We start from the raw sequence: 26,244 nt of genomic DNA, 5'->3' as shown, positions 1-26,244 counted from the left end.
CATCTGTTTTCAATGTATGAATAATAACATGGGCTTTCCCTAACTTTTTGCAATTTTTTAAAGTGGTTAGAAAAGAAAAAAAAAGTGACATAATTTAGAAATGTTCTACTCCAGTCCAGTCTTCTGTGTGGGTGTCCCAAGAACGCGCACGCAGGAAGTTCCTATCCTGTCGAGAGCGCGAGATATGACGTAAGTTGCTTGCCGCGCAGTGATGATGGCGGTGCGTGAACGCGCAGTAAAAGTAATGGCTGCTCTGGATCGGCGGGTGCCTAGCCTCGATGATTTCGTGGGTCAAAGCTGGACTGCCTGGGCCGAGTGGGCCGGTGTGACAGCGGCGGATGGTAAGGAAGCACACTGACGCAAACACTGACTGCTACGAAGCAATTTAACCAAAGCAGTCTGGTTTATTTTCGTGGAAACGGAGGACAGAGCTAACCATGTTACCCAAACAAAGACCCTGCCGGGTCCTAGTGCTGGATGGGTAACATGTTGCTCTCTCCCAGGTCCCACTGCATACGCTGTCTTCAAGAGAAAACAAGTGATAGTTATTCAGATATAGTCATTATAGTGTGTGCTTAACAGCGGTGACCATGAAACAAGCTGCCAGTGTTTAATGGATGCGTTTCATTTTAGTGAAACCAGCCGGGCAGCGGTGGCATCAGAGCGGAAGGAGGCTAGTGTGGATGGTTGGGCGAGCAACTTCTTGCTGTGGAAAGCTAGGCTAGCGAGCTAACAAGCGAGCCAGACTAGCCATTGACGATAAGGCAGTTAGCGTCAGCATGCTAATGCTAGCTTGGAGGCTTAAGTGTAGACACCGGTGATGGAGGAGGAGTCTGATGCTGTTGCCACCATGTAAATGCTGGCCCAGCCTTTGATATGAGCTAACGTTACTCTGTGTTCTTTTCGCTTCAATTCAATGTTCTCTTCTCAATGCTAGCGTCAGCGCCTCCATTTAACTGATATTAACGTGTCTGTATGCGACAGGCAATCTCATATGTTTGACTTCTGCTCCAAAAGTGCTATTGCCCTTCCCATCTTTAAGTATATGCGCTCACTCATTGTCCTGGCATCCCTACAACTGCTACTTTGTCCATAACTATCAAATATAGTCCTCCTCCACCACACAATACCCATAGCTGCTTATTGTTGTTGGAAAACGGACACAATTATAAGCTAAAATTGTCAGCAGAAAAGCAGAGGACCTGCATATCAGTCCTTTGTATAACACAGTTTGAGGGCCTGTTCATGTGCATAATGTGTGCCATACGGTTTTAGGCTTCGTGTTGCAAGTGAACCTGACATAGAACTTTTGGAAAACATGACCTCTCAAGGGGCTTGTTGAACATGTGCATGTATGTGTGATGTTACAGGGCCTGATGGGGATGAGTGCAGCAAGAATGGCAAAAAGGCTGCAGAGGCTATGTCACTCAGTAAGGAGGGTAAGTCACACACTATCATCCACAAGACATAGTAAAGTCTGTTGTTGTTTTGTTGACATCTAAAAACATGAAAGCATAAACTGATGGCGCTACCAGTGTGAGCTTGCGGGACCGTGCAAGTACGTCCACCTGTAATACCTCAGTGACCTGTGCCTCAGCTTCTCTTTGGTCTGCAGCCTTGATCAGAGATAATGAAGGTACTGGTTTGCAGAGACCAGGGCGAGTATTAAAGCTGGGTAGTGTTGTGTGATTAGGCATCTTCTGGCACCCAGCCTGGCTGTCTGTAGCAGCAGCTGTATGACAGACACTCTCTGTCAGAGCATGACAAATCCAATCAAAAGACTTTGATAGTGTTTGTAAGTATGTGCACCGTCTCCCACTTATGCTGCATCTATGTCACATGGGGTCAATATCCATCTGTCCAGGGTAGATTTTAGACGGCATGCTGGCGTGACGTTATGTGACACAACAGCGTCTGCGTCTAGTGTGTAGACCTGTGACGACGGCTGTCCCTTTTACTCAGACATCAATTTGGTTCCGTGACTACCTCCGCTGCTGCCTTAGCAACAATGCTCCCCACCACCACCGCTCTGTGTTGGTACTTTCTAAAAGTACAGCTCGGTGGAATAATGACGCAACAGTCCCACTTTGATCAGGCTGTGTGAAAGAGACACAACTCTGGTGAAGTCATTTTAACGTCTCATGTCCTTTGCTTTATCTGATCGACCAGCAATACAACTCTTTAGAACAAATATCATCCGTTAAGGATCAGTGGTCAATCGATTGGGGCAACCCTCATATTAATGTCCAGCCATTGCATTTCATAATAACCTAGTAAAAGACTCACAAAATGAAATTGTTAAATGTTTATATTTTTTATTTAAACTGATTACATCATTACCAGTAGATGACTACAGGTATTTCCTAGATGACAATGTCAGAATGCAGAAAGTTTGGGGACACTGATAACCTATCAAATGGCATTTACCAACTGGAAACTGGCTTTCCATAATACAGCATCATCTTTGCCTGCTTTAAATAGTGACTTTGCCATGTTACCACTTCTGCAGTCTGTGTTTACTGTATTCCCTCTCCTTGAAGACATGTCCATCTTTGGCCTCTACCCCGGCCATGATGACTTCTACCTGGTGGTTTGCAGCCATTGTGGCCAGGTAGTGAAGCCACAGGCGTTCGAAAAGCACTGCGAGCGACGACACGGCCCTCTGGCCAAGCTGTACGCCCGACTGCGCTCTCCCACCCCTGCACCCCAGGCCCAGCCGAGGCTCCACCACGGCCATTCCCCTTCCCATGGGACCAATGCTGCTTCTGCTTCATCCTGGGAAGGTCGCGGCCAGTCGGTCGGGCAGCCACGGGCGGCCCCACCTTCGCCTTCCACTCCACCCCAGCACAGACACTCCAAGAACTCCAAGGATGGAGCACGGTAAGAACAGAGTGGAGTGCTAACCAGGCCTCAGGGGCACTAATGCAATACTTCCGTTGTTTGTTTGTTTACTTAAAAACAACTTTAGTTATGTCCATCAGGGCTCAATAATATCTTTTAAAAATGGTTGCCAGGCTGGCAAGCAGCCATCAGTTTTTGGTTGCTGAAACTGAAAATACGGTTGCCAGTCATCTTATATTGAGTAGTTAAGATACTATGCAGTTATCTGTTAGCTTAATCATGAAAATGTCACATATATACATGTAATGTGTATGCTTCACTATTATCTCAGCGCTGATTGGTTCTTATTCTGACTAACAGCTATATTTAAATATCATGAATGAAACGGATATTAAAAATGTGTTTTATTTTTGGCTGTTTGTATTTATTTGTTAGAAATAATTGGTTGCCAATTGTTTAAAATGGTTGGCAACCTGGCAACCCTTCCTGTTGATCCCTGGTAGGGCTGAAAGATGTTTTTATAAAATGCCAAGAACAGAAGGCTGAACTATAATATATTAGCTGGTTATATATGTATTGGTCCAGCCTCAATTGCACTAAATGTATATGAACAACCTCTGTACTGACCACATTATGCTGTCTCTGATTGTGTGATCAGGTTAAAGCCAAACAATTACTTTAAACAGGCAGGGTTTTTTTCTTTTCTTTTTTACATTATTTTGCCAGTGTTAAGCAGTGCATCTAATTTTGGACTTGGCCTTCCTCTTCCATCACCCAGACATTCCCCGCTGGAGAAGTCCTCCCATAGCGGCCACACAGAGTCGTCAGTATTCAAGCAGCCGCCGTCTCTGGAGCCTCCAATGAGCTCCCCACCGCAATCACTCAGAGATCCGCCCTGGCCGCACGGAGGCACCCCGCCTGGTCGGCCTTCACCCGGCGAACGGCCCCCGACTCAGAGCCAGAGGAAGGACTCCCCCCTGGGCTCTGCAGGGCTAGGCCACCGGATCCCCAGACCCTACAACAAAGTGGCCTCCAGTGAGTACAAATAGAGCAATTTTTGTAATGTGGAAAGAGTACGCAGTTGAAGGATATATACGTATCATCTAGTTTGATCTACTGGTCATTTTGACCTGCAAAATAATCATAGTCCTATCTCTTAGACACAAAACTGAATTATAGTAATCATAATAAATCAGGATTTTACAACTCTGCAAAAGTTATGACGACAATCTTTTTTCTACTGTCTTGACAACTGCAAAGTAATGTCCGTACGCACCAACACACGCAGCGGTGCTAATGGCATTCATTGCATGCTTAAAAAGTAACAATTCTGACGCTACGGCTGTCACCAGCAATCCCAAAACGTTTCTTGTCATTGGTTTGGCTAGTTGTAATTGCGTATTTCCTCTGGATAGCACACGCCCAAGAAAGAGAGACAGAGAGGGTGAGTCTGGTACTACCCTTTCTTTAATGAATACATACTTTTGGAAGGTTTAAAACTATCAAATATGGATTGAAACAGGATATTGCGTTACATCAAAACATGTTGTGAATTTTCTATCTTTTTTTTAAAATCATTTTTGACTTTTGGACTTAACAACACTCTTAAGTTATTGAAAACACTTCGATTACACAAGTGGAAACAATCCTACGCATCCACCAATGTGATCTAATTCTACAAAATGTGCAATACTATTCACTACCAAACCTGTTTGTAACCAGTACAGATTGTCCTCACCTCAGCGGTCTCTACTGTGGAGAGCCCTGTACTTGGTGAAACACGAGAGCAGAGGATATTAATGATCGTTGGAAATTTTTGGAGCGGTGCTCATAATTTTCTGCAGAAGGATTTTAGAATTCTAATGTCAACGTTATCAACATAGCTTCGGACTATTCGGTATAGCGCTCATTAAATTGGAAGCGTGTCTTGGCAGACAAGCCACTAAAGAACGTGGCTGAATGGCCTCCTGTGTTGTCAAGATGTCAAAAAACACACGGTGGCCGGAATCCAGCTTGTAGAAAACATTTTGGTGGAATTTTATGTTTTTTTGGTAGAAATACTGTTACGAATACAAGTCCTGAATTCAAAATGTTATAATACAAAATATTGGCATTAAAATATAGTAAAAGTAAACTTCCACGAGTGAAAGTAGGCTCCTCATTATGTAGAAGGGCCCATTTCAGAATAGCATTACTGTATGTCATTGGAATATATTTTTTGTATGTGTTCATCACTTTAATGTTGCAGCTGGTAAATGTGGAGCTTATTTGAACTGCTTTATATACTTAATAATCAGGGTATATACTACTTAATACACCATAGTTTTTGTATTCGGAATCTGAATCTGGGAAGTGGCCTCACTACTTACTAATATTGTCAAATAAAAGTAGTGAAGTAAAAAGTCAGATATTTTCCTCTGCTATGGAGTAGAAGTATAACTTTACTTGAGTATTTCCATTTTATGTAACGTTATATAGAAATACTCAAGTAAAGTTCAAGTACCTCAATCATACTTACGTACAGTTCTTGAGTTGCCTAAAGATAACTGATGCATTACCTTTTTAAGTTGTGCAACATGTCCTTCTGAGTCTCACAGAAGCCTGTGGGAAACCCTGTACACTGCCAGCACTATGAGCTGCTGCTCTGTTGTGATTTGGTGACTGTGTGACGCTGTAGCTGAGATGCTCTCTGTGTTTCCTCAGAGAGGGAGTGTGACTTGGACAAACACTGTGGCGTCCTTGACCCTGACAGGAAGAAGGTCTGCACTCGACTCCTGACATGCAATGTAAGCTCCAAACACACAGCTCTGCTTCTCCACACCAATGCCCTACGTTCTTGTGCCTCAGACTCTCATGTCTTTGAAATGTTTCTTTCTCATTCTCTCTTTCTTCTTGTTCTATTTGTTCCCTCTCTGTTCCCTCTGTGAAGTTCAGTCAGAGGTTGAGAGGCTTCATCCTCTCCCCTCAGCTTTTGAGCTAATCAATACACAGTTTGTGGTCTCTTCGTTCGTCAGCCAACAAGTCCCACGACATGTTTGGCATAGTTCTTTAATCACATAGTTTAAAGCACACAGACATATGTCTATGGTAGAGATATCCCTGACACTGACGCTTTTCATAAATGCATTCAAACATATCTTTTTCTTTAAGAAAGATGTAGATGTTATGAAGCTCTTGTTGCACCACCCGCCTCCAGGACAGCTTCAGTACTCCAAGTGTGTGGAACTCTGTTAAAGGCATGAACTCCATTCTTCTAGAAGATATTCCTCCATTTGGTGTTTAGAATTATGTGGAGAGTGCTGTTGAATACACGGCTCCAACACCTCCCATAGGTGTTCATCGCTCTGCTTCTGGCTGTGGACCCAGCTGATCAGCAGCCCGCTGCTCTGTAATCAGTTAGCATGCGAATACGGTGGAACTAGCAAGCTAAATGAGAGATGAATGCTTTATCGACACACTATTGTCACAGCTCAGGATAGTACATTGCTATCACCAGATAATCCGTCATTAAAACTGATTCACCAGATGTTGTAATGTGCTGATAGCTTAATGTCCCGCCCACAGAAAGGAGAGAACAGGCTTGTGCTGTGGTTGTAATGCTACACAGTGGTTACTGAAAAAGTAAGAACGATAGACACTGTGTGGACCGGAGGTCTGATTAGAGGGCGTTAACATTCCCTAACGGTCCACCCTATCTCACAATTGACGGTTTTATAAGAGACGATATCCATTTTCAACAATGAAATGCAATTGTAAGAGTTTTCAAACAAAATACACTGCAGTCACTCCTTGTTACTGGTGATCACTGACTGATACCGAGTGAGTGGTGGAAATGGCCCCCAGCACAGGAAGAGTCCTTATACGGTGGCTGATGTGTGAAGGAGGAAGTGAGTGTGAGAGGCCACATCCAGCCGAGTAGACAGGATGACCTGATTAACAGGAAATGACAGGAGTGACGGGAAAGACACGCACAACCTTTACCTACTACCTGCTCTGTAGGTGACAGACTGTTCTCTCTTCCACCTGCTCCTAGGAAGGAAACACCTCATGTTGTCATTTCAAGGTTTATAAGCAACACTGATGCATCAGTTCAATGATAATGGAAAAAGGGACCAAACAATGAATGGATTAGTTTTCTAAAAGATCTCATTATCTGGTTCCAGCTCTAACGGTAGATTTAGCTTTTTCTGTTGGATTTCGTTGCAAATTGAATGTTTTTTTTTAATATGTACTCACCGGCCACTTCATTAGGTACACCTTGCTAGTACCGGGTTGGACCCCTTTTGCCTTCAGAACTGCCTTAATTCTCCGTAGCAGAGATTCAACAAGGTGTTGGAAACAGTCCTCACACATTTTGGTCCATATTGACATGAGAGCATCACGCCGTTGCTGCAGATTTGTCGGCTGCACATCCATGATGCGAATCTCCCGTTCCACCACATCCCAAAGGTGCTCTGTTGGATTGATTACCTCCTAATAACCTCATTATGACACATCAATCCAGCAAACCTGCAGCGGATCCACACATTCCACCACACAAGAGCACGAGCCATTCAAATACTATTCATAAAAACATCACGATAGACAAATGCACAGTAGTAACGTTACTATGTAAAAAAACTAACGCAGTTTGTCACTTACTGAAAGTTAAAGAGTTTAATCTTTAATCCCAGTACATCGTTTCAGTTCCAGTAAGAAGTCCTTCTCTGAAAATGTGGGAGGCTGTGTAAAAAATGGCTGTAATTCCTAAACCGTTATTGTGATATTTTAGTTTTATCCATTGAATTAAAGCTGAAAGTCAACACTTCAACCACATATTGACTACTTAGTTTCAAATCCATTGGAGTCGTGTAAAGAGGCAAAATTAGAAAAATTGTGTCACAGTCCAAATCCTTATGGCCCTGACTGTATATTTGCATGTGTTTAGGTACTGCTTGTGTATAAACTAACCTCTACATAAAGATCTGAGTTTCCCTAAAGAGATTAACTGTATTAATAACTGTGCCTTCTTCATTTCCTCTCTTTTAACCTACAACCTGCTATATTAAGCTCCGTGGTGATTAGAGTAGGTTGAACCTTGTAGCATGTGCTGCAGGTTGTTTGGACTGGTGGAGTTGCACCCTGCTGCACAGTACAGGTCATTGATGTTGCTGGGCGTCAGTCACAGCACTGCTGCTATAAAGCACCTCTATACCTCAAGTTAAGCATCCTAAGGCTTATTATTGGTGCTGGGCAAGTTAACACGTTCTTATCGCGTTATTTCTTTTTTAAATGATTATTTTGAAAGTCCGTTGCTCACTGGCTACGGTGGAGGAAGTCTTCGGCAGACTACGTTGGATGCAGCGTGTGGGAGAAGTACAGATAAACAAAAGCAAGACGAGCTAACAAATGCCACAGAGAAGTGGATACAAACCAAATATGATTGCACTTTTGTTCATATAGCAGTACTTTTAAAATAAAACTGCGCAATACACTACTTTTGAATTCATAATTGAACTTTGCCATAACAATGCAATTAATCGCAAAAAAATCATGCGATTAATCGCGAGTAAAAAATGTAATCGTTGCCCAGCACTACTTATTATATTATGCTTTAAGTCAACCATCTGACTTGGCAGGCCAATCCTTAATTTTGTGACACTGGCCAGATACAAATTTTAGCTATCTACTTGAAATGAAATCCATCAAAGTGAAATGGTGACTAATTGCCAGTATCCTGTGTACTCAGATCCACTCCATCCACCAGCGAAGGAAAGTGATGGGCCGCAGCAAGAACTTTGACCATCTAGTGGCGGAACTGAAGACCAAGGTTCGTGAGAAAGGGGCCCAATGCCTGGAGGGAGGTTCCTCCGCTGGATCCCCCAGCCCAGAGGCCCCCAAGGAGCAGGCTGGAGCTCCCCACTGCAGGAGACCTCTGGCCAGCCTCCCTGCTTTCAGGTGAGGGAACTCCACTGAGGCTAGCTTGTGATGCATACACGAGTGTGTACGGTGAACAGTTCTGGACATTATAATCCATCACATCAGTCAATCATCAATCAATCATCACAAATGAATACACACAAGCGAGCCCCCAGTTTAACTTAGAGATGCACCGATACTCATTATCCGGTATCGGTCCGATAAGGACTCAGACAGCTGGATCGGGTATCGTGACAATGGGACGATTTGGTATCGGGTACCATTATGTACCTGATGTTTCCATACACATATAAGACTGATGCCAGTCACTTCCACACTGAGGCATAAAGCTTATTCGTTAAACAACGGTATCGGCTGATGGCCAAAGCCCAGGGATCTGTGTCACAACTGGAACAAGTTGGGTTGTAGTATCCCTTAAGTCCATGCTGACCAGAGGAAGGTTTGAGTTCACACTACAGCAGGTCAATTAAGTTCAATTCTTGTAAATTGTAATTTGACAGTGTGTATTGGATTAGAATCAGACTCCACTTTTAAATAGGCTCATGTAATAATAGATTATGATGGAATCATTAAGACCCTGTCCATCAGACAATGAGAGTCTAAAGTAATCACTACTGTCACGTAGCAGAAGCTAAACTCCTGACACCATGTTGACCCATTCAGACCTGCAGTACCTTCGGTCTGAATTTGGTGTAACATTACCTGGTTGTGCAGTGGGTTTAGAATCTGTTTTGATAGATGCTAATGAAATAACTCAATCTACACACGCTGCCAGATTATTAGGTACCTCTAGCTTAAATGAATTCAGTCTAACACAACAGGTGTGCAATAAATCCTCCTTCATTAAGGTTATAGTCAGTGATAGTGGAAACTGTTTTAGAGAGGTGTTTGTTAATTTATCCGCTCCATATGTTATATCATAGAGGCTAAATAACACCCCTCCATTATAAATCAATACATTTCAACAGCATAACAAGCATCCATCACAATGGTCATAAAGGTGAATCCTCAGTTTTAACAAAAACTGACCATGTTAACCTTCATGTAGGGCTGATTAGTTTAGGTGTACCTAATAAAGCAGCAGCTGAGTGGGTCTAACCCAGGGGTCGGCAACCTTTACTATCCAAAGAGCCATTTTGCTCTATTTTCCACCAAATAAAATTTGTCTGGAGCCGCAAAAGCTATTTGATATGACAGCTTATAAAGTTTTATATATAGTTATATTATATATTCAAAAACTAATTTGTTGTATTTATGAAAATATAGAACAAGAATGAAGACAATTCTTGACATTTTATTGCTATTTTACCTGTTATAACAACATCAAACTCTGATGAAGAGGAGAAAGAAACTTGCTCAGTTTGCTGCAGCAGTTGAGGAATCGCTCTTTGTCGCTCATCTCCAGCTTGATACTTTTCAGCAAATGCTGTGTGCTTGTTCTGGAAGTGACTTCCAACATTACATTTGTTGCACATATCAAGCATACAGGTAAGCCAGCATCGTTGGCAGTGAAAGTAAATTAATACGTCCACACATAATTAAACTCTCTATTTTCCTCCGTGACTTTTCTGTTTTGGGATTTATCCATTGATAGTTTACTGAGGGCGGGGCTCTGCAGATCATGATCAGCCACCTGCAGGGAAAGGCACTTGACAGGTGTAATAGGATGTGTAGCACATTTTAGTTGACAAAATATTAAAACATTTTTATTTAAGGTCGGGTATTACTGATGGAGATCGTTTAAAACGAAAACGTATTAGTGTGGATGTAGACTCGGAGCCGCAACAGAGGGGCTGAAGAGCCGCATGCGGCTCCGGAGCCGCAGGTTGCCGACTCCTGGTCTAACCAGATCATGTTCCTGGGTGTTGGAGACGTAGACAGTGAGCATCAGTATATGATTGTATATGAACTATTTATAGTGTCTCTGAAAAACCAAACGTCGTACTGTTTGTTTTACAGTCGGCCTACTGCCGTGTCAGAGAGCAACCTAGAGGAGAAGAAGCAGCGTGAGGAGGAGGGAAGTCTCCGAGCCCCCTCACCTCTCGTCTATGGACGGATCTCCAGTGATGAAAGTGAGGCAGAAGGACCCGAGGAGCCCGTCGAGTTCCCATCTTCTGCTGCACATCCCAGACCACTAGCGGTGAGCAGTTTGTACTTGGGTTTAACAAGGGGTAAAGAGTACCAGGGAGTTCCTGCCAAAACTGTCCAGGAGCTAAATCCTGATATTTTTCTCAGTTGTTTAAAACCTCTTGTACCCAAAGACACCCAAAAGGTCTCCGTTCTGTTCCGAGGCTCTGTTCCAGATGTCGTAGAATGGACTTTTCATACAAAAATATTATTAATGCTTCATACATGCTATATACCAAATTAACGAAGAGATTCTGTTCAACACTATCCTGCAGGCCAGTGTACACACTCCAAACACAATTCTACACAAACTCAAATAAGCAACTAAAAGAATGTCCACAATATCACTCTTTTTTCACCATGGCTGAGCCAACAACACACTCCGGTAGACGCTAATAAGAAGAAGCTAAATGCTAACACGGAAAACCGAAACAGCAGAAAACACGCCAATAACACGCCAATAACACACTGAATCCAAAGATATCTTCACTATTTATCTAAGTGAAACAGTAACCACAGGAGACACAGATTTATAAGCAGCTTGTTTCTCTAGGTGTGTTCGTTTGGCAGCCACTCGCTGGGTCACGGCATCTACACGTTTGACAGGAGACTTCATCACCTGAGGTCGGCTCTCAGCAGCATGCTGGAGCAGCACATCAGCGCCCATCTTTGGAAGTAAGAAACTCCAGCTCACATTCCTGCTCGTGCTCTGCTTTTATGGTGCTGATTCTTCCGAGTTTTTGCAAGAAAGTATTAACTTTGGTTACTTTTTGTCACTGGCGTTTATAGTAAACTGCTTTAATGTATATTCTGTCACTGAAAATAAGACTGGCTGTTGTCCAAAGGTTGTGATGTTGGTACTTTTGTACACACACCACTGATTTTTCAATGAAATAAAATAAGCTGAGAGTAATACCACAAGGTCACCAAGGGTTTTCAATGGGCTAGAATTGTCTCTGCCTCCTGTCCAGTATATTGAAGTGGTTCCAATCACGGATCTGAAAAAATGAGCTGCCGACCCGAGAAATGTTCAGGACTGTTACTTTAGAAGACACACGCTCTGCCACCATCCTGATCACTCAGTTGAAATTTGCCAATCTTTCTTTTCAACCACTGTAAACATGAAGGGCTAGTGACATCAGATCCTTCCCTTTTGATACACTTGAGTGTAACCCACTTCTTAGTCACTAGGAGCTGAAGCAGATGGTGTTCTCTGCTGCCCAGAATAGCAGTAGTGAGGAGTCTGTGAAGTTGGCTGTAAGATGGAGACTGACTGCGTTTATATGCACAAAAGAAAAAAGCTCATTGGAAAATGGGACATGTTGCAGTTTACATCCATGTCTTTATCCTGTGAAATTGTCATATCGATTCTTGAGTTGTGGCTAATCCTGTTTTGTGAGGTCACAGTGAGTAACCCTAACTCCAGTTTCTAATCGACTTGTAATATAGTCCTGCTAGCCGTCTGTGCCAGATGTAAAATCATTTCCTCTAGATGCTCCTGTGATATTCCGTTCATGACGGGCCACAAACCTGATGAACAACATTACACACACACAGGTTATACTGTCCACAGCTTTCTGACTATGGTTTCGTACAGACTACCCCTACCTTTATCTGAGCATGACACCTAGCTCACTAAACCGCTACGGCTCACATGAAAAAAAAGCATTTTCCCCCAAAATATTCTTTATTGTTCAGATCCAGGTTTCTCATAGAACTCAGCAGGGCTCTTACTACTAATGTTACTACGTTATGGGGCCAGCTGCTGCTCCCAAAACACATGCAGGGCTAGACCTCATTTTCATACCCATTTGGAGCCAATAAACATACCTGTTTCCTGAATACTTTTTTCTTTTCTAAGAAATGTTACCTTATATTGCCAATAGAATAAAAGAGGTAGCCATGGCTGTCACTGCTTCAGGGGCATAGAAAAGGTTTGAGATCAGCAGAGCCCTGCAGCAAATCTGTGCTTCAGTGTAGCTGCTTTGTAATCAGAACCACTATATTTTTGAATGAAGATTGGCATACTGCATCTTCATTGTGTGAAAATGTTGAGAGCAGCCCTTATTTGAACTCAGTCTCTTAATTACAAAAACCAAATCAAACAAGAACGATAAAAACAAGAATAAGTAGAAATAGTGTAGAAATCATGGCGAATACAAAACTCTTGTCAACTAACGATATTTGTATTTTATATCATAAAGATTTCAAATAAAACATTTTAGATACATTTATATAATTCGAAATATTAATTCAACTCCGTAAATACAGTAAATGATCAGATACAGAGGCTGCACACTCCTGACTGCTTGCTGCTATGTTACAGCTAGTTAAGCATCCCATGTTCAATTCTAATGCTTCACATTCTTGCTATAGAACAGTGTTGATACGTTTTATTCTGATCTAATGGCTGTTTCATTTATTGATTTACCTATTTTACAGGAAAATACCTCAAGCCACAGACCTTCAATCTCCGCCTTCCTCAGCCAAGACCATCACTTCCTCGTCTCCCTCCTCCACTTCCTCCTCATCATTACATTCCAAGGTCCGCACAGGAAGTCACATCAGCTCCTCCCTCAAAACTGCATCTTCTTGCTCCTCTTCCAGTCGTGGTCCAGGGAGAAATTCGGCAGCCATACAGTCGGAGAACTCTGGGGGCAGCGGGAGCAGCATCGGTGGTGGCCACATCGTGTCTCCGGGTAAGCCTGTGACGGTGCGTCAGGGGGGTCCCGGGCGACCCAAGAACCCCGTGGGGCGTCCCAGCAAGCAGATGCTGAAGCTGCGAGAAGAGGCCGCTGCCGCCGCTGCCCTCCGCAAGCGGAAGGCCCCATCACAGGAAGGAGAGCACTCAGGCCCCGAAAGGAACTGCATCCTCCTCCAGGACCGGGGCCGCCCACCTTCTGCTGCCTCTTCCTCTTCTTCTTCCTCTTCCTCCTCCTCCTCCTCCTCGTCCTGCTCCTCCTCCTCCTGCTCCTCATCCTCCTCTTCTAAACCCCCGATTTCCTCCCTTCTCCCCCACGGACAGACCAATGGCACGCTTTCCCACAGCAGCAAACCCCGACCCCAGCCCTCCCCTTCAGAGTCCCATTCACCAGCCGCCAAGGCGGTCTGGACCTACAGACGGACACATACTCCTCTGGGCCATTCATCATCCCCAGACCCCTCCTCCGCCACCAACAACTCCCACAGCAGGGGCGGTGTGGGGGACTCAGGACTGCACGGGCCGGGCAGCGGGAGGGGCTTTGAGCACCAGGGGCTTGTGAAGAAACGCAAAGGGGGCGGCATGGAGGAGCATTCGCCGTCCTCAAAACCCTCAGCGCACCGCCTGCCCTCCTCCTCTTCCAGCTCTGCCACCTCCTCCTCCTCTCCGCGCTCTAACTTTTACCCCTGGAAGGACAGCAAAAGCGGGGGGCTGGCTGGGGGCGTGGAGAAGAAACTGGGTACTCAGAAGGTGAGTTAGGAGCCGAGAGAAGCAGGAATTAAGAAGGGACGTCACAACACCAGAGATGTAGTAGTCGAAATTCCACGATTCTCAATACCCAATTCAATACCTAGATGAAAAACAATAAATACCATGTCACACAACATACATTCCTTTATTACCATTACTCATGATCTGCCTCACGTTTCTTGCTGAAAATTACATTTTACAAGGTGACATTTGAAAACATCCTAATAACGTTATAATTGACCTTCGCCCAATACAAAGTGTTACTGAATTGACCAAAAAAAATGGTGGCAGTTAAAGTTACAATATGCAGCTTTTCTCCTGGCGTGGTAAAAAGTTCCTGTCCCAACATGATGAGTTAGAATCAGTGGAATGGCTGAAAGTGTGCACTACCAAGTACCAATCTGACAACACAACACTGATCCTGGTTGTTTTTTCTTTTCTCACCATCACAGTTATGACTTGTGGCTGCTTCCTACATATTTAAAGAAACAACGACCTACCTGCTTACCCTGCCCGTATAACACACCTTTATTGTATTCCCAAACACAGCATTGAAAAGTCCAATTCAGGCAAATTAGCGGCGTCGTTAAGAACAAGCATTGATCATGTAAGGTCAGCCTGTGTTTAAAGGAATATGCAGCAGACAGGTCATGTTTTGAGCATCAGACACTCACTCGTTGGCAGTGGTGGTTTTAGAGGTTTCTACTGACTCCTTGTAACTCTGTTGATGTGACACTGGGTCGCCGTTGTAACTGAATTCAAGCTGCGAAGGAGCCAGCTACTAGCTTTCCAGAGTCTCCTCCAAAAACATTGGACAATTTTCTGTCGACAACTATGTTTAATGGAAGACGATACCTGCTGTACTATTCAGATAATGTCTAAAGAAAAATCTCAACATGTGGTTGGTGTTCTGTGGACTGGTCCCCCCAACTTATCGTGCCTTGGCTCTGATTTTAGACTTGTCTAACACAAGTTAGTTACAAAACATGAAGAATGGATGAACTTTAGGTCTAAAAAGTGTCACCTTACGCTCCAGGCTGTTTCCATGGCAACAATCAGTGGCGTCTGATAGACAGAGACTGCAATAATGAGATGTATACTTTGTGATTTAAAAGGCACAGTTACTGTGGTCAGCAGCTTGAAGCTGAAGCCTCGTCAGATATTCATCTTCAACTGAAAGCTACCCAGACTACAGAGCAACGTGGTCCTATTTAAAGGCACAACCCCTGATTCTGGTTCAGTGCAGCCTCGCGTTGTCACGTTACTGGAATTTTGGCAAAAACATTGAGGGCATAACAGTTTAGATTTAGATTAAAACATAAATAGCAGTGGTCGGGGGGGAAGAGAGAGCAGAGAGGGCAGCTGGTACAATGAGTATTGAACCGTTTCAAATATTCAGTATTGATACTTTTTCGCAACACTTGTGTCACCCAGTGCCCTACTGTTGCACCCCCAAATCCCCAAAAATGAAATGAGTCGAGTTTTACCATCAACTAAACATTAAGGAAGTGTCTTATCCAGCAGTCAGATTCTTTTACTCCTCGTCTCACTTGACTGACACTACGTATGTCAGTCTGTTTTATTCTACTTCATTTGGTATGGTTCTCAAGTGAATATCTGTACATATCAGTTGCCAAAATAAAAGTAACAATTTCAAATGTTTCTTTTGTCCCACAGCCAAAACTGCACCATTAAGTGTGCCTGCCTTACAAGCCACTAAGAGGGAGCCAGCTCCGCTCAGTCCAAGACTGAGCCAACAGGACTCACGTGTGGGTGGATGGATGGATGGATGTATGCGTGGATGGATGTATGCGTGTGTGCGCGCTCACAGTTAGTGCGGTATGGATCTGTTTGTGTGTGTGTGAATCACAGCTGGGTGTGTCAGTCTGTGCAAATGTCTGAGGGAGGGTGGGATGAAATTCAGAGTATGGATCTAAAAATACCTCAAGACCGTCCGGTTATGCTGCTAAATTAAATATGTTGATTTATAAAAATGGATTAAAATGTCCTTTACACTTGGTTTCTGTGACTTATTTTTAAGGCTATAAGTTTTAATTTAAAGCTCTCCATACTTGTTTTTTTTCTTAAATGTCACATTTTCTTCACATTCACTAAACTCTCCACAGCGTATAATAGTATTGTTCTAAGTTGGGCATCAGTGTGTGGAATAATGAAGCCACAGACTGCTTTATGGTTATCATTACTACAGCCAAGTTTAGATACTGTGCTTGTTAACTAGGTTAACTTGGTTCTGTTGAAGTTGTTTAAAAGTGATTCCCACTTTGTTCAATGTGACGTTTGCATTGCGCACCTGACACCAGCTGCAACACCGAAACATTATTTTATAAAAAGGGTGGTGGGAAAAACAGTTGTGCATTTCAAAATAAAACCATCTGTGAATAGGTTACAGCTGATTATTGCAGGGTTGACAAGGTTAAGATGAACATTAAAATAAAGGAACCACTATAGGAATATGTTAAATATCAAGATATTTAAACAAGGCAACTGAGAAACAATATTAAATAATGAAATGCTAACTGATTAAGGAATAAAATCATGTGCTGTGTGGTAACCAGAGACCACAAGTTATATAGTCTATAATAAAACAAAAACAGTGACACTGAAAAGTCAGTCATATTTGAATTAGGAACGACATGAAGTTTACTGAAAGGGCTGGAAGAGAGTACTAAGTGACATGTTTTCCGTTATTTAAATGTATCCAGCACAAGTTTGTGCCACTTATAATAATAATAATAATAATAATAATAATAATAAATGATGCATTATCATAATGCATACGAGGTAAATCCCGTTGGCAGTTTGGAGCACGCTGTGGCGATTTAACCAGACCGCCATCTAACTGAATACCAAGCGACTAAGTTGAAAAGCAGGAAATGGAAGTGAACCATCTCATTGCTCTCCTACTCTTCGGCGTTCACGAACGAGCCAAACCAGGAAGTGAAACCAAAACAATACCATGGATGTATTACAGGACAATACGGGCCGTCAGCCGTGACAGCTAAGAGACTTCCAATCTTCACTGTGCACCAGGTACACACTGCTGGGACTTTGGTTTTAGAGGATGTGAGAAGTTGAAAGAACAGTACGAGAACAACCGTCAGCTTGTCGGATAGTGTTAGCCTCAGTCCAGACCTTTTAATCCGCCCACATTAGCCGACCCAGTCTGTAATGCATAGTCGGACCGCATTTGCCTCGGGAGGATTAATAAATAGCGTCCGCTTCTTCCGTTTCGTCAATTTGCCGAAAACCACTACTACGACTGGAAAGTTAACAGATGTTTCACGTCTAAACGGAACTTGCAAAACTAATACAGTCTGAACAACAGATTTTCCTCGGGAAATGGAGACAAACGTAACCGACGTGGATTGCTTCAGTACCACAGAAACCACACCGTGAATGGTAGGCTGTAGTAAAAGTTCAGTTCCTATATTCATTAAATATTATACCCTTTGCACATTTTTTGTTTTTAGGTAAGGCCGTACATTAATAAAACTATAAGACGCTTCACCTGGACGCGGAGAAAAACTACATACCGGAAGTACCGCCTGTTTGTGGTCCATCGAATCACACATCTAGCTTGTAGACAGCTGTCCGGTTCATCCGCCTCCACCAAATGATTATGGAGCGCGTGCAGTGGTGCGACAACACACGCGCTGCGTCTCTCCGTTTCAGCTCACCCGCCGGAGTCGGCAGGTGATCCAGTGGCATGCCGTCTGACGTGGAGTACAGTCCGGTGGGAGAGGGGCTGGGGATGCGGGACTACTGGCTGTTTGTGTGGCTCCGGAGGGCGGCTGTGATAGCGGCTCATGTCACCGGCCTGGGCCTGACCCTCATCATCTCCCTGCTGTCCAGACCCGGAACCAGTGAGTGGACAGATGGATGTTGGGAGACACATCCTGCCGACCAAAACACTAGTTCATCACTTATATCATCCTATCAAAAGAGAATAACTTTTTCATTAAAAGTGCCATAGTTTATATAAATGATTTTAGACTCGAGTAATTCGTTGATTTTGTATATATATAATTAATAGAAAAGACTACTAGCCTCCTCATATAGCTTTATTTATCAACTTAATCTCTCAATTTTCTTATTAGAAACTTGACAATGAAGCAGCAGAAAATGAAGGGGTGATTTATATAAAACAAAGTAATGCAAAATTATAAAATATCCTCTTAATAACTTATCACATTTTAAAGGGTTATTGTATCAGTGTTTGTGCCATTTAACACTTAGGATATTTATTATAATACTCCTTTAATATTACTGTGAAGACTTGTACTGCTATATTTGTGTAATATGTATATTGATTTCTATTTGGGTACAGTGATTATTTAACTACTGATTGTATGGAATTTTCAAATAGCATAATTATGCCATCTCTAAAATGCCTTCTGATAAATGCCCACTGTGATAACTGCATTGAGATGAAACGGCTTGTGAAATCCTCACATTGGAGAAGCTGAGACCAGTGAATGACGCTCTATATCTAGAAGATAAACAACCCATTATTAATCAGTTAGCACAACTATTATCAGATTCATTTCTGTGAGTTGAGTGGAGCACAAAATATTGTCCGATTGAGCGTGCAGTCCATGTGAAATCTGCTGCCACGGTTTCCTTCAGCTGTGTCGTGTGATAATCACGTTGGTAATGTCATTTGGAAACTGGATAAACTACGGTGAGCCTGTAGCGAGCCCCACTGAAACCCTGCTAGAACTCAAATCTGGAAACAATTGTGATCACTCTACTGTGTTGTCTTTAATTAACTTCCAAACATTTTAAATTGCAAGATGCTCACAGGTGTTTCTTTGTATTCCAGGTCTGTTTTCATGGCATCCTGTGTGCATGTCTGTTGCAGTAAGTTTGCAGTCCATACAGTACATGACTTCACCTTCTCCACCGTCTCCTCGTTCTTATTGTCTCTCCTCTTCTGATCATGGGTTGGTCTCACTCACGCCCTCTCATTGTGCGCTGTGACAGAACCTGACGGTGTGATCAGTCTCTCACCGCTTCTGTTCAACCAGACACTTCAGGGCTGTGCACTTATTGTCACGGTTCAACCTACTCTGTGACAACTCCCTTCAGTGTGTGTAGGTCTGAGTACGGCATTACTTTGATAAATCACACACATTCATCTCGAGTATAAAAACATGAACTACCTTGTTTTTTGTAGGTTATTTATAATATAAAACTATTAAGCAAAGAACGTTTATTTGATTATTAGTTTGATTATCTTCATGTTGCATGATCTTGAGAGAATCCTGATAGATAATCAATTATTACTAGTAATGGCACGGCTGTTGGTTCACAGCAGCCCACTGCTCCTACAATGGGTGAGGATGGAATGATACAAATAAAGTTTGGTAAATGGACTGGAAAATACTTAAAGGTACAGTGTGTTGGAATTCAGGCCATCTATTGGCAGAAATGAAATATAATATACTTAACCATGTTTTCATAAGGGTATAATGAATCACATGATAGTAAGAATCGTTGCGTTTTCGTTGGCTTAGAGTGAACCCTTCATATCTACAGAGGGAGCTGGTCCTCTTCACGTAGTCCTCCATGTTTCTACAGGAGCCCAGAACCAAACTCTGGCTCTAGAGAAAGATCTTCACGTTATTACATTGAAGTGGCAGCTTTAATTTGGTGGCGTGACTGCACCGTAGTGGGTTAATCCAACCCTGCTCTTAAATATGACAAGAGTCTCTATCATAATCATTAGATAATGATATGATGATTGCGAGAAACCAATGACTTTTATGACAAAACCATCTTTTAACACTTACACATACCTTTTGAGGATTTTTTTCCTCATAATTACGAGAAAAAAATATGAAGGGACCATGACCTGACATGAGTTTATTGGCTTTTATTTCCTCCTTAGTTTGAAGCATTGGGACATATTAATATCATTGAGTAATGGACAAGAGTTATCAGTGGGAATGGTCCAACACTTCAGTGATTCACACATTCATTCAGGCAGGTCTTTCAGTAATGCGTATCAAACTGCTGAAATATAGGTTAGGAAGTAATCATGTGATATCTGGTCTTTGACATAAACACATGTAAACTGCTAAAAGAATGCAGGATATGATTTGACTGGTAAAACATGAAGTCTCCTGTAAACCCTCCACATACCTGTAGACTCGCCCTCTATTGTCCGCGGCTCATTCTTGTCTCCGCTGTGAATAATAGATTGACTGCGTAGCATCACTGCGTCAGGTATCGTGTTACAAACTGACCTTGAATAAGTTAGTTGCTTACAGGTTGTCATGGTGTCACCGCGTGATTATCAGTCATATAGTGTCATCATGAAGTCTGATCCGCAATGTTCACTTCCCTAATCCTTTCATTCAGTAGCTGCTCTTTATGTAATATGAAAATGTTCCAACAGTGGAACCGGTAAAACAGACTTCTGCCATCACTGGCCATTAAGGCTCAATGGCACAGTGGCGTAGAGTCTCATAGTGACGTGGCACTAAATATACAGACATGTTGATTTTTGTATCATGATACAATTATATTGTAATGATGCTGATTTCTGATTGATAAAATAGAATCTATGGACACCTCATTCTAACTTCCAGTGGACAGTTTAACCTCCTACTGATCATTCTACATCACACTGCAGGTAACTCTACCACCAGCACTTAAAGGATAACGCTGGTATTATTCTACATTTTACTCAGTAAATAGAGTAGAGTCAACTTTACTGTCCAGTCGAGGATGGGAAATTATGTTCACAAGATAAAGTCCCGTGAAAAAGCCCAAACCAACATGTTATTCTATCTCTCAGTGCTGTCTGACTTCCCTCAAACCCATTGGTTCCTATACTGAAGATGCAAATGGTTAAACAGAGAATCAGAATATCAGCTAGGGACAACGTTAACACAGCTCTGATAGTGGGAAGAAACTGTTCCTGTGTCTGGTTGTTTTGGCGTACAGTGTAAGAAAATCACATGACAGTCTTCATGCTGCATTACAATTAAAGGATAATTCCTATTTATTACAATTTGGGCTTATTGTCATAATTTTGGCCATGATATCAATCAAAATCATAAGCACTATTCTCACTAAAGTAATTGCTGAGATCTGTGAATGCAGTAACAGCGCTGCAACGTGGAAAAACAGGAAAAACCGATTGGTTCAACATACATAGTTCTCCTGTAGGATGAATCATTACTCAGTTTAGTTGTACTCCCTTTTAGTTTGTTGTTATTTTAACAACCGGTCTACACCGTCAGAGATTGCTGCAGCAATGTAACCACGTTCACACATCTCAGTCATTACTTTGGGGTTTACAGTGTTATCATGAACAAGAGACATTATGGTCAAAACTACAAAAACAAACCCAAGTTGTAATAAACTAGAATTATCCATTGTTTCAGACTGGCGAAAGTGACCTAAATATGTGCTGATGTGACCACAAACGACAGCATAAAAAACACACAATCATTTAAACGTAGCCTTTTCCCTTTGATAAGTAGCCATGGCTGAGCCTGAGGTGAGAGCTTTGTGCTATGGCAACAATAGCGGGGTCGTCCTTCAATCAGAGGATCGGCGGTTCGATCCCCTGCTCCACTAGTCCATGTGTCCTTGGGCAAGACACTTAGCCCCAAATTGCCCCTGTAGCTGTTCCTACGGTGTGTGAATGTTGATGGACAGGTGGCAGCTTGCATGGTAGTCCTGCCATCAGTGTGTGAATGATGACATATAGTGTTAAAGTGCTTTGAATGGTCGGAAGACGAGAAAAGAGAGATACAAGTACAGTCCATTTACCATTTATTTGTTTATCCATTACATTTAGCTAACTATTTCTGTTTTGTCTCCCACACTTGGTTTGGTTTCGCTGTTGCAGCCTCCATTGTTTCTCTTCTGTGAAACCCATAATGCATTGCGTGACAAGTCTTACATTAGTCACTCATAGGGAAGCTTTATGCTAAAGGTAAATGTAAGTGTGACTTAAAGTTATATTTTAGACAATGACTAGGTCTTTTTTATTCCCCTTTCTTACGTCAGAACCCATTGTTTTGTGTTTCTTTACACACAAACACACACACACACACACACACACACACATTATATCTGCTTTGCAAAGAAGAGAAGAAGACACCTGTATTTACACTTTTGTGTCTTTTCTCTGCTGCAGTACTGCCTGTGTATGACTGAAGGCATCCTCCTCTTCTCGGCTGAAGGATCCCCCTTTTGTTTCAAATCTCGGAAGTGTAAAGTCCGTCTCCACTGGGTCTGTCAGGCTCTGGTCCTGATCGCTGCGGCCACTGGCCTGGGCTTCATGTTTGCCAGCAAGAACGTGTCGGAGCTCCCCCACCTGGTCTCCTGGCACAGCTGGTTGGGCATCAGCACCTTGGCTGCCACCGTGCTCCAAGCGGCTTGCGGTATCTGCTTGATCTTCCCTAAGCTGCTGTGTCTGTCCTCCTCTCCGCTGAGGCTGAAGCTGTACCACGCCACCTGTGGCCTGCTGGTCTACCTGTTGGCCACGGTAACCGTGGTGTCGGCCATGTTCTCAGACTGGTTCCAGGCTACGGTGAAAGGCGTGGCCTGGTGGGGCTTCCTCCTGCTGCCCCTCTTCCCCGCTCTGGTGGTGATGAACCAGATCACGAACGCCTACCTGCCCCGCAAGAAGATCACGAGCTAGGAAGCACATAGAGGCAGATCCTCTTTGTTCTCTCAGTGGCCATATAAGGTCTACATTGTAGTCAGAGGCCCAGACAATCACATTGAAGAGTCCTCCCCTAAAGTCAAATAACTAAAGCAAATAGCTCGACATGCTGGCAGTCCCACAGTCTGCATTTATATAAAAACCTTCTAGTCTTCTGGAGACTCGTAGCGCTTGTAACTGCATATCAACACTTCCACTGATGGCAGAGGCTGCCATGCTAGCTACCACCTGCTCATCACACTCTAAACCAACCACGCACACTGACACATTGATGAGAAAGAGAGAGACATTTAGGGTTCAGTATCTTCCACTCACGTGATTGTGTGAAGTGACTGTAGCTGTAGGAACCAAAGTTACAATTTGTCTTTGTTGTTGGCAGCAGGCTAGCAGATGTGTTTTCGTGTGGAGAGTTACAAGTATTCCATTTGATAAATCAGTTAAGTGATAAACAGTAATTATGTAATGAATTGGAAGAAGTGATGTTCGGCTACAAAATATAAAGTTCTTGGGCAGTAGTCATTAATTGGACTGTATGCAGTACTAGGTTGTGTGTACTATTTTAAAAGAATGATACATCCTAGTGGCCAGTAGAAGAACTGCAGCTTAACACACTTAATAAGAATAAGCTATAATAAGAAACACGACGACATGTTTAAAGAATCTAATGACACTATGTATACACACATGGAGCAGGACAGTAGGACACGGTCATCGAGCTAAACTACAGGAGGCGATTCCATCGGTGTAGCTGGAGGACACCTGAACATCTTTTACCTCCAGAGGAACATTTGCACTACTTATGCAGTGACAACGTCTCAAAGACAGTGTGTAGAGACTGGTTTCTGAAGGGAAATGATGTTTATGTGAGGACACAGCTTCAGTGATGACGCTGATGTTTATGATGATTCTATTTATTTATTCATTTATGATATTTTGTGTTGTCTGTCTTGGCCGCTCAGAGGTGCTACACGAAGCAGTTTGGCATTAAGTTCCATCAATCAACATTTTTTATATTAAAGGGGCAATATACGACACTCTGAACATTAATATAGCAGCAAACACCTCTTGGCTATGTGAAGGTATAGTGGAGTAATGTCTCCCTCAGGTAAACACTGTTAGCGCTGTTAGCTACGAGCTGCCAGCTCAGGCATTTGAAGTGTCTCGCGTTATCATTGGTGTTACAAATTGGGTTTCTTAATTTGATTATAAAAATGATAGCACTGATGGCGTTACCATGTTATAAACTACATGTAGCACCTCTGGCTCATGAGCTACTACTTATCTTTGTCTCTTTGTATTTCGTTTGTTGTGGTAATTAAACGGAAAAATGAATGTGTTGCTACGTCATAAAGGACAAAAGACTTCTGTCCAGTCCGCTCAATATCTCTGCGAGATAGACCTAAAGATTGTACTAATAACTGCACTTTTCCATCCAATTCAGAACTAGTTATAAGTCAAGGTGAAATGAATCAAAGCCAGCTTCCTTATAAATGAACATCAGAGGGCTTTACGTCTCCGAGGCACATGTTTTATCTGGGCAACAACAGCAAGACAACATCTACACTGGATAAAACAACACGATACATAAAAGTCAATCCGTGTGATAGAATGAATAGACTGATAAACTCCTTGGTAATCATTGGTGGTGTCACTTTAGCGCTGCCTTTAGCCAAAGTTCCAGAGTCTATAATGTTTGTGGGTATAGAAATCCACTTCCCACTACTTCTACAGAGAGAGAGCAGACTGACCAGAGGTCTCTCCCTGAACCCAGTAGATGCTCTAGAGCGTACAGAACTTATATAGATTCACATTTTCTTTTTCAGGATACTACAGTGATGATGATCCCATGGCTTTATAATCTAGTAATTCACTTCAAATCTCACCAAACTACAAATACAATTCAACCCATTTGATACTGTTGTTAGGTGGCTTCACAGTCTAGTCCTGTTATTTCAGGGAACACTCAGTGAGAGCCTGCTGAGGCCGATGGATGCTGAGCTCATGCACAGACCTGTCGTATGTACTGATCCTCCAGCACCTTGCCTCAACCTCTTTGTCTTATTATTCACTACTAGGCAAAATATGCAAATATGAATCAGACATAGTGTTAAATCCATTACAAATCATGGGATGGCCTTCAGACTGCAAGCAGCGGTACCTACAGTGTGACTTCTGTACAGCAAGACACATAACTACACATCACATGTAGAACGTGCTCAATGCTGGGTGATGGCATGCAACGCAGGAGTTCTTCCCCAAACTAGATTTGACTTCAGCTTGGGTGAAAAGCATGTACTGCAATAAATGTAGAAAATAATTCAGAGGGAATTTTGTAACTTCTTTACTTTGAATGTGTTCAGCGTGCTTCTCAGGCCGTTGCTGTTTGAGCGTTCATGAGGTGATCACAATGGAGGTTGTAGGTTTGTATTTGTTACGTGTGAACCTTCTGTAATAAACAAATAACTACATTTGAATTTGCATTATTTGCTTTTTATTTCTAATGAGACAAATCTACCGTTGAAGAGCATTTCTTTCCTGGTGATGAACCCTTCCTGGACGAGTTGTCTCGATGCCATATGTTCCTGGTTAAGTGGAATAACAAATGTAAAAACTGTACATGTGAGAGGAGAACATCTCCGGAGCTGTCGTTTCTCACGGACACGTCCAGTGTAGAAGAGTGACACCAGTTTCTACCCTTCAGTTGCAAACAACCCAGAATGCAATGCAGCCACGTGTTATCTTTATGTTCTAGCCTCAGCATTTCAAAGAATAACGTTTCCAGTATTTGATGTTTTTCTTATCGTTATCCATAGTTAGCTCAGAAGAGCGAGTTGTGAGGTTTAATAGAAGCAAACGTTATACTTCCTGAAGGGCATTCAAACCCTTTGGAACGAGGAGAGAACGGCTCCTCAGGTGAATGTTTTCATCTGCTCTATGAATTAAAATAGTTCTCTGCAACTTTTATTTCTATGGAATATATAAATAGAATATAAAAATCTATGAAGTAATCAATCAAATTGAATATCAAAGATATGTGCACATATACAGTGTAACAATAGATATGTAAGACATTTATTAAACAATTTCAGTGTTTTTCATCATTTTACACAGAAATCCTTCATTTGACCATTGATCAAAGTGTGATTGTTGATGTCATCTTAAATATTCTAAGTTATACTGTTAAATACTTGCCCATGGT

At 42.5% G+C, this 26,244-nt stretch overlaps 2 protein-coding genes across 3 annotated transcripts; both read left to right on the top strand.

The window, feature by feature from the left end:
- Positions 1-211: 211 nt before the first annotated feature.
- Positions 212-16,303, top strand: atxn7l2a (ataxin 7-like 2a; the record flags this gene model as incomplete). The annotated part of the gene is made up of 10 exons (XM_079184918.1): positions 212-341; positions 1,371-1,439; positions 2,541-2,880; positions 3,620-3,876; positions 5,545-5,627; positions 8,570-8,778; positions 10,720-10,900; positions 11,441-11,562; positions 13,330-14,338; positions 16,016-16,303. The coding sequence occupies 10 exons, from the start codon at positions 212-214 to the stop codon at positions 16,031-16,033; spliced, it is 2,418 nt and encodes an 805-aa protein (XP_079041044.1). The 3' UTR covers positions 16,034-16,303.
- Positions 16,304-17,314: 1,011 nt separating this feature from the next.
- Positions 17,315-25,519, top strand: cyb561d1 (cytochrome b561 family, member D1). Of its 2 annotated transcripts, XM_079186708.1 has the most exons (4): positions 17,315-17,389; positions 17,830-18,222; positions 19,182-19,219; positions 22,515-25,519. In XM_079186708.1, the coding sequence occupies exons 2-4, from the start codon at positions 18,066-18,068 to the stop codon at positions 23,019-23,021; spliced, it is 702 nt and encodes a 233-aa protein (XP_079042834.1). In that variant the 5' UTR covers positions 17,315-17,389; positions 17,830-18,065; the 3' UTR covers positions 23,022-25,519. The 2 variants fall into 2 exon arrangements, with proteins under 2 accessions (XP_079042834.1, XP_079042833.1); XM_079186707.1 differs by having other exon boundaries at positions 17,321-18,222.
- Positions 25,520-26,244: the final 725 nt, after the last annotated feature.

This window comes from Pholis gunnellus (genome assembly GCF_910591455.1).
Source record: "Pholis gunnellus genome assembly, chromosome: 3".
In the NCBI taxonomy this organism is placed as follows: domain Eukaryota; kingdom Metazoa; phylum Chordata; class Actinopteri; order Perciformes; family Pholidae; genus Pholis; species Pholis gunnellus.
Note: the sequence above shows the minus strand (reverse complement) of the source record. Positions and strands in the feature narration are given on the sequence as shown.